At 56.2% G+C, this 13555-nt stretch overlaps 1 protein-coding gene across 1 annotated transcript; it reads right to left on the bottom strand.

The window, feature by feature from the left end:
- Positions 1–7164: 7164 nt before the first annotated feature.
- On the bottom strand, positions 7165–10076 carry LOC114664493 (keratin, type I cytoskeletal 13-like). The gene is made up of 8 exons (XM_028818616.2): positions 9347–10076; positions 9172–9254; positions 8383–8539; positions 8142–8303; positions 7929–8054; positions 7626–7846; positions 7506–7540; positions 7165–7343 (listed from the first exon to the last, which is right to left on the bottom strand). Exons 1-8 carry the CDS (start codon positions 9827–9829, stop codon positions 7225–7227), a joined length of 1386 nt encoding a protein of 461 aa, XP_028674449.1. The 5' UTR covers positions 9830–10076; the 3' UTR covers positions 7165–7224.
- Between the last annotated feature and the right edge of the window lie 3479 nt (positions 10077–13555).

The following is a 13555-nucleotide window of genomic DNA, read 5'->3' as shown; positions in this document are numbered from 1 at the left end:
GGAATCCACTTGGTGCCACGACGCCTTGATTAAGGGAACTTCATTAGCCCACTGCTGACAGGTGCCACCAGGTGACAGGTGAGCTAGGCCAGTCCACGGAGCCTCTGTGGCGCCCCTGCCCAGTTAATTGGGTGTCTCAGTGCAGTGATCAGAGCCGCACACCGTGAGGCGCTCTTCTTTGAACTCTGCAGCTTGTCAGCACACGAGCCCAGGAATAACGGCGCCTGTCACAGACGGGGGGGACAGTAGGCGCCTTCGCTGGTAGAATGCGGGCCCTGCGCAAATATAATACGCCAAAAGAGATCTGTGATGCCAAGGGCCTCATTAGGCGCAGGATCGACTCCATCGTGAGGAAATCGCACCCGGCAGAGTGGCACGACGGATGAGCAGCACAAAGTGCACCCTACTCGCCATCTCAGGGATGCTAGCTCAGACTTCCATACTTTCCTTAGGGCATTGCCCATATGTTCACCTTTTTCCAGGTTGGGCATTGTCCCAGGTGGGCACCTAGAGATTTTGTAAGAGCAGATGAATTGCTGACAGAATGGCACTGTGAGGTGCTTGAAGAAATACGCACTTCATTTTAGAAGGGGCACCTGCATCTGTCATTGGCCTTCACCCGACGTACTGCCAGCCGAGTGAGCAAACCTCGAGTTGCACGTCAAAGTTACACATCTGCACATGGGTGGCACATCTCTCAGAATCTATGGACTCTGGTCCCGGACTTTCTACCAGTGTGCCACCCCTTACCAGCTTAAGGAGGAACTTGTGCTCAGCGCTAGTGGTGACCAACTGGGCTTTGTACCCTGGGTCATCAGAATCAAGGGGTTTATGAAGATGCCAGTGAAGAAGAAGATCACATCTGGTGGTGTCCTGCCCTGAAACTTGAGCATTGGCTTGGAGCGCAGATGCCCCTAAAGCCCCATCATTGTGCCACACCACCCTGGACAGTCACCCACACCCACATCAGCTTTATGGAAATCACATCCCCTAAACCCTGAGCTGCACCAAGGTCCTGCCGACTACGCTCTCTGCTGGGGTATCCATTCACTCCTACCCTCACCTGGGCATTTTGACCACAGGGCTGCCAGTGCTGGTTGCCATTTGCTTTTCAAACCTCTTCCTTCAGATCTTCAGACCACCAGAGGTGACTTTTGGTGGGCCTCTTCTATGTGATGGACCTCTTTGCATTCCTTTGAGAGTCGTTTATCTTGTCACTTGAGAATTTTTATGGTTACAACATTCCAGTGCCATTTTCTGTAGCGATGCCCACCATTTAATGGTTGCGTTTCACGTCGCTTATAGCAGCCGCCCATGGTGCTTGTCACGTGACCAGGAGTGCACATGCCGTTTGAGTTCATCATACTGTAGTGCCCGGGGTTGGTGCAGGATTTGTAACATGTTGGCATCAGGACATTTCTTCAACTTATTTGTCCCTTCAACTTTGGTTTGGTGCTTCTGGCGTGATGACTGAGGTTGCCATCTGATCCTCTTTTGCCTCTAAATGTTTTGGTCATGTCCTCCAAAACTGTGGGCACCCTTTCCTGACCAGGTGCCCACGATATCCTTGTGGCAGAGCCCAAGCAAGGAAAGGCTGAACATCAGAGAAAAGTGACAAAAGACCTGAAAAAGTCCAAAGGCCTGGTGATGTCCCCGAGCACCATGTGACCAACAGGGATTCCAAAGGGCGGAGGGGTGGGGCATGGTGGGTATGACTGGTCACAATGGGTGGGGAAAGGTGGGCGAGACATCCTGAGTGTGCTGGGGTATGGCAGGTGTGACTGGACATAATGGATGGGGTGTGGTGGGTGTGGCTGGACACAGTGGGCGAGGTGGACTGGGTGGGTGGAGCCTTTCATCAGTTCATCCTCCAGCTCCTCAGTGTGGATGTGCACTCGGCCCTAAGCTTCGGCCAGTTTTGCCATCCTCAGCAGGTCCACCAGCTGGAACTCCTCTCTAATGGACTCGATGTTTTTGTGTGCCGCTGTGCAGGAAAGGCGCTATAAACCTGAAGAGATGAATGAGGAGACATCCCATGGCTGGCCTTGGTGCTGTAAGGTGTTTGTTGATGATCCCAGTTCATGGGGTGATGCCACTCCAGGTGCCCGTCTCTTCTTCTTTAACTTTTATGATGGTCACCCCCTTCGAGGGCCGTTGTTGAAGCCCACAGAGGGTGCCTGGGATGTTTATCTGCTGGTGTGGCAGTCAAGTGCCAGTCTGAACACAGCACTTGCCACCGCTCAGCATCTGCCTTCCTTATATATCATGGGCTGTCAGTACCCACCGACAATGTGGTCACAAAGGCCCCCCTAATTGGCAAGACACACCACCAAAGTTTCCAGGAGATTTTAAACCATCGATTCTTTTTTCTTGGCTGGCGCAATTGAAGCCCAGCAATAAATGAAGAGCAGGTGAGCCACCTCTGCCCCCCTTCTCCAGCGGGCACACAGACGTCTCCCTGGTCAGCCTGGCACATTATGCATCTGCTGTCTGGCACCACAGCCCCAAAGTTGTAACCACTTGAGCGTGGCACTGTGTAATGCCCACCTGCCCATGATGGTGGGTGTGACGCTCATTCCTCTTGTAGCGATGATCGATGGATCAGCTGACAGCGGCGCTTTATTAGCGGAAGCCCTAAGTGGCCGAGGCGATCGACCCGCCGGCGAGTATCAGCGAGGATTAATGGACAGCCTCGTCCTTGGCTGGCGCTAATGAGGGAGCGCCATTGTTTCCATGTCCTGCCCAAAAGTATGATGGAGAGTTCGGGGTTCCTGTCATCCACAGTTTGGGCCGCTATTGGGATGCCCACCATACCCATCAGACCAGGCTGTGACAGGTGACATGGAGATAAGGTTACTGGAAAAAGTGAACAAGACGAGAAACAAACTGCAAGGCAGTGCCCATGGCAGTGTAGTACCAGCTAGCACTGGCACTCTGGCATGGATATGCCAGGGCGCTGTGCCAGCGTGCCGCCTGCCGGAGGTCGGTGTCCCTCTTTTGCACTGCGGGCCGTGTGACCCTCCCTTCCCGCTGCTCCAGCTCTCCATCTGTTCTGTTGCCGGAGCCGAGGCTTAAAATAGCGGTCAAGTGACAAAGCAGACAGCTCCACCCGCCTGGCACACAACGCGTGCTTCCTCCCGCCGGAGGTGTGAAGTGACACCGTTCCAGCCGTCCATCAGAGCAGCCGACGGCGGAGACCACCGCGAGTGCCAAGCTACGCCGGATAGGTGTTGATTGCTGCTCAGCTATTTATTTTTTTTTTGTACAGCTGTAACTGGCAGCTTGACACCAGCCGGGGGGCCTTCTGGCCTGCCCAGGCACCTCTGAGACCACTGGCGGGCAGCATTGGGAGGAGATGCCAGATGCTTCAAGACGGCTGCCATGATATAACCCAGGGACTCATTGTGGCCTTGGGGGGCACCTCGGTGGTAGACGCTCGTATCCATCAGTGGAGCATGTGGCTCATGAGACCTTCAGTATGTGCCAGGGGCTCGCTGGCATCTGAAAACTGACTTGCTGAAGTGTGCCCCAGAGGTGGCCCTGCACAGGACACTCCTGAATGTCACATGCGCAGTATCCTCGGTGTCATGGAGGGCACAGACCATTTATGCCACTCGTTCCAAAAGGGGCTGCCGGGACAGTTGCCCATTTGGTGGGCAGAGGGGCTGAAATGTGGAGTGGTTTGTGGTCCCTGCCTTTCCAAGTCTCTGTGTCACCCGTCACCACTCAACTGAGAGGAAGCAATGTGGTGGTGGTGGTGGTGACATTTGGCATGAAGCTCAAGAAGAGAGCCCTCTGGCGTCACCCTGCATGGCAGCGCTGGCTGTGTGGATAACTGCCCGGGTTCAAACAATGAGCCAAGCGACATGCCAAGTAGGAAGACTGAGAAATGTCCGAGAGGTCAAAGTTCAGGCCGTCAATGGCCTGGGGTTGCTGGTGTAGTCGGCAGGATTCCTGCAACTCAGGAGTGACCAGCAGGTGGAGTCAGGGGGCACAGATCTGGTGGTCATCAGGTGAAGAGCTGAAGTTGGTCCACCACACACATGTTTTAAAGGAGGATGCCAACCCCCTTGGGCACAGTCCGCAACATGAAATGTCACCAGATGGTGGGCTGGCTGAAAACTGGACTGAACTGGGAGATTTGGAATGGGACTGGGGCAGCAGGTCTGCTGTGCTTATGGTGGACATTGTCTTGGGTGCCGCTGGAGTGGAGGAGGTCCGGAATAATGGAAGGTGGCAGGAAAGAGCAGAAGGACCACCAACCTTCAGAATGTGCGAAATGGAACAAACGCTGTGGGTGCCTCCAGTGAACCTCAGGACATGCAGGAGGCTTCAATGTCTGCTCATAAAGCGCCTTTCACCGGACTCTGGGGGCCTTCAGATGGGTCATTGGCTTAATTATATAGCGTCATGCCAGCAACCTCCGCCTATCACTGCGCCCTGTGGGCACAACCAAGGGCTGCTGGGACAAAGGAGGCAGGAAATCCTCCAGAAGAAGAAGGGTGAGTGAGAGCCCACCAGTGCCAACGAGCTTTAAGGGGCAAGGACTGGCGAGACATGCCAGCGCCAAAGAGCGTGGGATGGGCAGTCACTCATAGTGCCATCAGTTTGTTTAGTGGGCTGGCACTCCAAAGCGCCAGATGTTGGCATCGTCAGTTTGGTGCATGGGCAGGCGCCAGGTGGCACTGTGGCTTTGGCACCGTGCCGCCAGTGAAGGTGATTTTTTTTTTGCAGTGCAGTTTAAATTAATTTTTTCCTTCTTACCTGCCAGCACCTGCTTCAGAATGTTATGAAAAAATGTCACTTTAATGAGCTGCCCGCCGTCCGCGTGGAGTTTACTGCCTTAATTAAGTCACAGGGAGCAGAGCTGGGCAGCCATGCCAAGTGGCGTGTCAGAACAGGGCATCAGACAGGCTGCTCTGATGGGCACAAGAGGGCACCACTGCTCTCCAGTGAGTCAGAGCTGCCTATGCCCAGCAAATAAAGAGTGCCGCCTGCATGGTGCCAGGCAGCTGGTGCTTCACTGGTGAGTGGGTATGCTTGAGCTCGCCATATTTACTGGCATGTGTGCCCACCTGTGTTCACTCATTTGAGTTTCTGTGCCCACGTTTACCCGTGTTCCTGGCTATGTGTGCCCAGTCCATTTGTTGAACACCCATAAGCATCAGGTGGCACACAACAGCCTTGGCACACCGGCGCCAGTCAGTCTTAAGGGGCAAAGAGGCGTGTAGACGGCGGCGTGCACAGAAGGGGGCGCTGTGGCGCCGCTAATTGGCCGCTCTGCTGGGGGGCGCGTTTTACCTTCCGCCCGAGTGCCCAGCAGACGGCGTGACACCAAAGTGCTGAGCAGCAAAGCAGAAGGCGCGATGAGCAAAATCACGAGGCCGCATCTGTCACGGCGGCTCCGGATCACTGGGCGGCCGCTAATTAGCGCGGCATTCGCCTGACCCCGCTGATTGGGCGCCCCGGTGCTGCTGCTCGCTGGCCGGCATCCTGCGCAGACCATCGCCGAAAGGAGGGGTCCGTCAGCCAGCCCGGGCGCCCACATCCAGCCAGACCCCCATCTCCAGGGTGCTGATGTGGCCCGCTGCCCGCGACGTCGGCTTTTGTCTTCGGTGGCTTGATGAGCTGCTCACTGATTGGCCGACAGCTCTGCTACCCCCGCCCCCCCTGTTAGATGACTGGTCGGCTGGGCCCCTGCTCTCATATGGCGCTGAGTGTGGACGGCCGCCTCATCCTGGCAGCCGGCGCTGTGTGGCAGTCGCTTCGCCTTCTGGATGCCAGGATGAATATTCATCTGCGATGGCACCCGCTTCCAGTGCTAATTACGCCCCAGCGAGCGCTCCACTTAGTGTGAAAATGAGTTTGAGCGCCTCGGCGCGGGCAGAGGACCACCACTTACCAGGTGAACCCACCGCCCCGGGCGCCGGCGCTAAAAGCAATCGTGGAACGTGGCGTCATTAACAGCTAATTAAAGCGCTCGGAATTGTTGATTTAAAGTGAACCGTGAAAACCGGTGAGAGAGGAAGGGGGGGGGGCGTGGTCAACAAGTTAACGAGTAGGGGGAGCCGGGGAGGGTCCATGGGGGGGAATGGGAGAGTCATCTGAAGGGCGCGGGCACACGGGCACCCCGAGACTGTGCTGTGCCCTTTATTTCCTCCTCCTCCTCCACGCCGATGTTTTAATCGACAGACGTTAATTACATTTGCGCTTCAAATGAAAATCAATTCCTGCTTTGTAGACTTTGGCTCCCTGCATCCCGGAGTGATTAAAATCCGCTTCTCTGGGGAAATAAGAAGAAGAGGAAGAGGAGGAAGAGGAAGAAGGACAGCAACGCTCGTCTAATCGGCCACTCCCTGTGGGGGTGCAGCGCCCCTGAGCATCAGCAGGAGACCACCGACCGATCACTGACCTCCCGTTGGACTTCACCTCGACACCGTCATGCCCCCCCCCCCCATCTCAGTGCCTCTGGCTAGCCCCCCCCCCCCCCGGTGGTCATCGTGATTTCAGCAGTTGCCCTTTGACCTCCCGGGCCCTTCATTATTGGAGCCTCGTGCTGCGCTCGTCCCACCGTCCCGCTGGAGGTGTCTTGTCGCATTAATGAGGACGAATGTCCGCCCGCAGCGCGCTCTGCAGCACAAGTTTAAATCCTAATTTGAAATCGATACGGTAAACATGGCTGGGGTGGGCTGGTGGCGGCACATGTGACGAGGGGCCGCTCGATGCCACTTGTCTGCTTTATTGGGCTCTGATTGATGCTCTTCTCTTGTAATTAGTGTTCTCGGCCAAGGCTGATGTATGACCCCCCCCGGCCCCTCTGCACGCTAACTGCTCCGGAGGTCCCAGGGGGGCTGCCGCTGCTTCTATTCAGCCTAATTGAAGACTTTCCAGTGGATGCTCCTCTGTGAGCCCCGCTTAGGTGACCCTCCTGTGCTGAAGCCCCCAGGTGTTGACGGCAGGAAATGCAGGCTGGTGATGGCTACTGAGGGGTAATGGTGAAAGGCGCTATATAAGACAACTGAAATGGCCACAGACCAGAAGCAGTGGCCCATGGGAGGATTTCCTGGTCGTCATTGGCCGCACACACACACACTCATGACCCGACTGACAAGTCAGCACCTCGGTGCCCACCCTCCCACAAAAGACACAGGACACCAGCTTGGCTTCATTAATTTGCTCTTGGCTTTATTGAAGTTGAGGGGCACGCAGCCTGGCACTGATCACTTAACGCTTGCCCTGCACCACGTGAGATGAGCTGGAGGACGAGGAGCTCACCACCTTGCCATCCACCATCTCCTGGACCACGGTCACCACCTTCTTGGTTGTTGTGCTTGATGCCTCACCTGAAGGGAAGGAAGAGAGTGGCATTAAGTGGAAAGCCGGGCACAGATATCAGACATCTGCCTCCTCAAGCTTTGAACTCAGGCTGGCAGAGACGGATGGGGTGTGTCAAGAGTGCCCCTTGTGACGGCACCAGGCGCTCATTTGGCAGGACGGACACTCACCTGTGCCCGCACTGAAGGACAACTCTGCGCTGCTTCTAGAAGAGAGAGCCAGATAGGCAGAGGTTAACAAGGCACTTCACACCCACGATGCCCGGCTCCCCAGCCAGGTGCCATACTCACCGCCCATCCTCGCCATCCAGCAGGCGCCGGTACTCTGCAATCTCGAGCTCCAGGCGGGTCTTGATGTCCAGCAAGATGCGGTAGTCCTCTGCATTGCGCTCCATGTCTGCTCTCATCTGTGCCAGCTGGGCCTCGAGACTGTCCACCACGCCCTGCAGGTGTGCCAGCTGAGCAGCGTAGCGGGCCTTGGTCTCCTCCAGACTGGCCTCCAGGGACTGCTTCTGCAAGGGAAGAGCATGCAGAGGGTCAGAAGATGGGCACAGGGCAGACGGGCAGCTCGCGGGCAGCGGGGCGGGCACTCACGGTGCTGAGCAGCGACTGCAGCTCGATCTCCAGGCTCTGCATGGTGTGCTTGTGCTCCTTGATCTCCATCTTGCTCGTCTCCAGCGTCTCGTTGCTCTCTGTCACCTGCTTCTGGATGGCCTCGGCCTGTGGACAGAGGGGGGCTCTGCAGTGACTTCCACTTGTGGGCCCACCACCTCCCCCCGGCCTGACGTGGCACCCCAACCCGCTTACCTTGCTCTGGAACCAGACCTCGGCGTCACGGCGGTTCTTGGCAGCGAGGGCCTCATACTGCTCTCGGATCTCCTCGATGACCTTGTTGAGGTCCACGCTGGGTGCTGCATCCACCTCCACCTGCACCTGGCCACTCAGCTGAGAGCGGTAGGAGGTCATCTCCTGCAAGAGGGATAGCGGGTAAGGTGGGCATTCAGGGCACAGCGGGAAGAGGCTGGTGCCCTGCATTGGCAGTCCTCACCTCCTCGTGGTTCTTCTTCAGGAAGAGCAGCTCGTCCTTGACACTCTCAATCTGCATCTCCAGGTCCGAGCGGCCGAGTGTCAGGTCACTGAGGAGCTTCTTCAGGCCGGCGATGTCGAACTCCACAGACTGCCGCATGGCCAACTCGTTCTCGTACCTGCGGTGTGGGTGGAGTGGGGGTCTCGTTAACAGTGCGGTCGCTCTGAAGCCCCTAACTCCACCGACGGCCCCAGACGCTGAAAGACTGCACTATTGTGGTGGTCTGCTGCCACCCTGTGGCCACCTGGGATTTTGCAGGCCAGCTGGCCTGGTTTTACTGACGGCTCATTTTCTGTGCTCTTCTGCTCCTGAGCCCGACGGGGGCGCCAGTGGACTGGCCTCAGAATCGCTTTGGGACCCTTCTCGACATGCCCACTCATCACAATCGTTATGGCATTCTCAGACCTTCAGGGGCACAGCCTAACCCAGCCGAGCTGGGCACAGGGCAGAAACCAACCTTGGGTGGGTTGCCATCTGAAATCGACCAAACTAAAGGAAGCAGCGATGACAAATGACACAAAGCCAGGCACTCGGGAAAGTCAGGGAGCCTTCATTTCATGTAGCGCCTTTCATAGTCAAACCTGACCATTGCCTGTGACAGTATGGGGGGCACAGCAGGTTAGAACCTGGGCCTGGGTGCCACGAACCTGCAGGGCCTGCTCTGGCACCAATTCTGTTACACAAAGTGTCACAGGACTCGCCATTGTCTTTGTGCCCAAATCCCCAGACCCCCGGGCAGTGGTCACTTACTTGACTCTGAAGTCATCGGCGGCCAGCTTGGCATTGTCGATCTGCAGGAGGAGACCTGAGTTGACAGCAGAAGCAGCCAGAATCTGTAAAAAGGACAGAGACAGGCAGAGATGAACGCCAGGGCTGCGGGCAGTGACGCTGAGCCCACTGTGCCCACACACACCACCCTACCTACCTGAGCACGCAGGTCCTCGATGCTTGAGTCAAAGCTGGTCACGTCCCGGGTCACCACAGTGTGGCTCTCCCCCCACTCCCGGATCTGCTTCTCCAGCTTGGCGTTGGCCTCCTCCAGGGAGCGCACCTTCTCCAGGTAGGAGGCCAGTCGGTCGTTCAGGTTCTGCATGGTCTCCTTGCCGCTGGCGTTGATGGCCGCGCTGCCACTCTCCAGGTTCAAAGCCCCAAAGCTGAGGCTGCCGGCACTCGAGCCAAAGGCCCCAGAAGCTGAACTGAAGCCCCCAGCAGAGGACCTCACGCCAGACACAGAGGCAGAGGAGATGCGGGCACCCCTGCCGCTGGTACCCCCATATAAGCTGTGGGATCTCTGGCCACCCAGGGCACCTGCACCGCTGCGGAGAGAGAGAGAAGAGGAGGCACCATACACCAGGGGCATCGTGGAGCGGGCACTTGAGCCGTAGTTGAAAGAGGCACCGGACATCATGTTGGCAGGCTGGATGTGCAGGATTCACTGAAGCAGGACCCTTGGAGGATACAGAGGGCTTGGTGGCCGGTGCCATACTTATACCCTGGCCGTGGGGGCGTGGCCAGCAGGGCGGTGCGCTCTCATTGGCCGGCGCCTCCGTGGAAACAATGCAATACCAATCTGCCCAAGAATGTGCTCGGGGGTCCTGCCGCCCAGGGGGGACAATTCTGCTCAGACTTGCTCTGCACCTCGTCCTGCCCAGGGGTCCGTTGATCACACGCAGATGGCTCCTCGGGCTGCTGAGCTGCACTGTACAGTATATACAGTAGCGCCATTGTGGCTTAGTCGCTGCAGACGGGCTCAGGGGTCCGAGCTCAACTCGGCTGTCATTGTGTTCAGGCTGCGGTGACAGCACACCTCATATAGCGCCTTTGAAGTGGTCATTTACCCCCCAGTATAGCGTATATAGTGCCTCTGAAGTGGTCATGTACCACCAGTATGGTGTATATAGCGCCTTTGAAGTGGTTGTGTACCCCCCACTATGGCGTATATAGTGCCTTTGAAGTGGTCGTGTACCCCAGTATGGCATATATAGCGCCTTTGAAGTGGTTGTGTACCCCAGTATGGTGTATATAGCGCCTTTGAAGTGGTCGTGTACCCCCCAGTATGGCGTATATAGTGCCTTTGAAGTGGTCGTGTACCCCAGTATGGTGTATATAGCACCTTTGAAGTGGTTGTGTACCCCAGTATGGTGTATATAGCGCCTTTGTGCCCGTATGCTCTACCATGACTCCGCTGTATGCAGAGGTTACTGTTTATAGCGCCTTTCACTTGTGCAGATCTGCAGTTATAACCCCAAAGTGCACGACGTTTACACACAGACAGTCAGCGGCTGGACGACATGGCAACCACTGACCTCATGGAGATGTGGACAGCTGACTGTGGAGGACAGGAAAGTGTCAGAGCGTAGTGTGCTGTTTATAGCGCCTTTCCCTGCACACTCGACTTCGACATTACGTTGTGTGCCCCCCTTGCTGACCTCACACCCTCTACACTCCTGGTCACTCCATGAAAGTTTTACAGACCCCAGTCTCCAGTATGTAACCCCTCTGTATATAGCGCCTTTCACACAGAAGTGTCATGCTGGCATGTGCCCACCCTAGATAGACCCTCAGCCTCTCTTGCTGGGTGTGTTGCATTAGAGCTGCCTAGAGTGTCTTGTGCTCTGCTGGCAGATTTTATGGCACAATGCCAGCTACTACACACGACACCTCGATGTGGTCTGCTGACTTATGGCGCCTTGCACTCTCCCTCTCACTCCCACTCTGCTCACTCCCTGCACACCTGTGTGCTGACTTTGTGTTCGGCCCCAGCGGGCATTTCACCTTAGTGCCAGCGATCACTCAAACTGACAGGCTGTGATTAAGACCCCCCGCCCCCCAGCCCCCCACTCTACGTCACTCTGGCATTTCACCTTCAGGCTTCTCCAAGTTTCCCCACCACAAGCACAAAGAGTCCCATGGCTGCTTAACAGCAGGCGCAGTGCCAGGAAGTGCCAGCCACTGCAGAGGGTGGCCTGTCACAGTCTGATGCCAGGGTCACTCTGCACCCTCACTCGTCTTCCAGCCCACATGCCAGGTTCAGGTTGGTGAGCCTGTGAAAGGCGCTGTATAGCACATAGTGGGATCAAAATGTGAGAGCAGCCTGCCAGAGGGCAACTGGCACACAGTGACCAGCCTTCCGGTGACCAGTCCACTTGTGCCAGCCACTTAACACTGAATTTCTGGTGCAAATTGCTCAGGTTGAAGATGTAGCTGGTGGTGGGCACACGGGTGGACCAGGCCAGTCAAGGGTCTCACTGGTCAGTGCTACAGTCAGATGTCACAGGCATGTGACCTCACTCACCTGCATGCACAGGGGATTCTGGGAAATACCACACAAAGTGACTCGGGCCCCCCAGGGGTCACTCTTAGGATCACCAGTTCATGCAAGGCACTATAAAAGTGAGCAGAGTGCATATATAGCGCCCCACACCAGTGGACTAGGAGCACACAGAGGTGCGCGCCCACCCCTTGTATGAGCGCCTCAGTGGTCCACACACACACACACACACACTGGAGTGCTGAGGTACGGCTGAGTCTCCCAATCCCAGCCGCGGGCCTGGCAAGTCCTGCCTTGCAGTGAAAGTGGAGCAGGAGGGGGTCACGGTGGGGTCACATCAAGGTTGACAGCAGGTACGCATTCCACGCCACCAGCGCCGACCCCAGGGCACACCTGTCACTGCACTCGCCCGACGTGTCTGTCTGCTTCTCCCTCTGTGTCCGTAAACCAGTCGGTCCATCGTGCTGTGACCCCGTTGACGGTGGGCCTTATCTCCATGGCTGGGGTACCCGGCGCCTGCCATTACAAGTAGGAGTCTACAGATCTCCGAGCAGTTGGCACCTTCAGTGAGACATGTCACTTCACAAGCACGGGCATTTACAGTATCTGTGAAAGGCACCATGTAAATTGGGGTGGGTAGGAAGGCAGACTGGTGAAGTGCACTGGTCAGTGGAAATATGATGGGCATCTTTTATCTGTCACCATTCTATAGCTGCTTTCACCGCTCTGTCACTGAGCCCTCTGAATGTGACAATCAATACATTATATAGCGCCTTTCAGGGCTCAGTACGCCAGTAGCTCTACTCATAAAAATGGCCTCTTTTATGCCGACATCTTCATCACTTTTCATCAGCCAACACTTGGCATTGCCCGGCCTTTACTTTATATAGTGCCTTTCATTACAGTGCACTCATACGGTGGCTTTAGTCCTCCCTGCTCCATTCAATTCATTTCAGGGATTAGAGGGCATCAGGGCAACTTACAGTGCAAGGCAGGAATCAGTCATCCACCATAGGGTGGGCAGCCAACTGGCACACCTCTTTAGGGTGAGGGGGAAACTGGGAAAAAGAGTCGAGGGTGGGGGGCAGGATCTGAAGCAGTGCTCTGGCCACTTGTGTATAGCGCCTTTCATGGTGCAGTCTGTTTACATTGGGTGGGGTATTGATTCACTGATCTGTGAGACCCACTTGGTCAACACGCCAGCACTGGGACTCCACCATCAAGTGGTTTTAGGTTCAAAGCTGAAGTCGATTCTCTCAACTCCCAGTGCTTAACTCAGCTTCATATAGCGCCGTTCATCACAGCTGGCACCACTGACTATTTGACATGCTGCAGGTGATCTGCCAGTCATTGTATTATATAGCGCCTCCTATCACTGTGACTCCACTCAGTGATTCACGTGCTGCCACTACTGCTAGAGCGCCCCCCTGTGGTCTGAGTTTGGATGGCTTTGTTGTCATAATCTATACAGCGCCTTTCATCAGACAGCATTTCATTGGCGACATGACGAAGGAGACTCAAATGTCTAGACCCCAGCATTGTCACTTGTCCCCTTTCGCTCGGCCACACCGTCCTCTCCAAGCCCGAGGATGTTGTTCTCCTTTTGTCCACACGGGGGCTCTCCGAGTTCGTTTTCACGTTCACGCCGCGAGTTCGGAGTCTCTCACATTCGCGATTCGGACTCGGGGGCTGCGCGCCACCAGCCTTCGATGACTGCAATGGGGGGAATCTCCCATTTCGGCTTACAGGATCACGGGCCAGAACACCGAGAGGTGGGCGTCCTTCATGCCAACCGAGCACCCGCACTCACCGATCTGCTTTTCGTCACCTCCCACGACAAGCCAGCTGTCACACAGCCCCGCG

This window comes from Erpetoichthys calabaricus, chromosome 14 (assembly GCF_900747795.2).
Source record: "Erpetoichthys calabaricus chromosome 14, fErpCal1.3, whole genome shotgun sequence".
NCBI lineage: Eukaryota > Metazoa > Chordata > Cladistia > Polypteriformes > Polypteridae > Erpetoichthys > Erpetoichthys calabaricus.
Note: the sequence above shows the minus strand (reverse complement) of the source record. Positions and strands in the feature narration are given on the sequence as shown.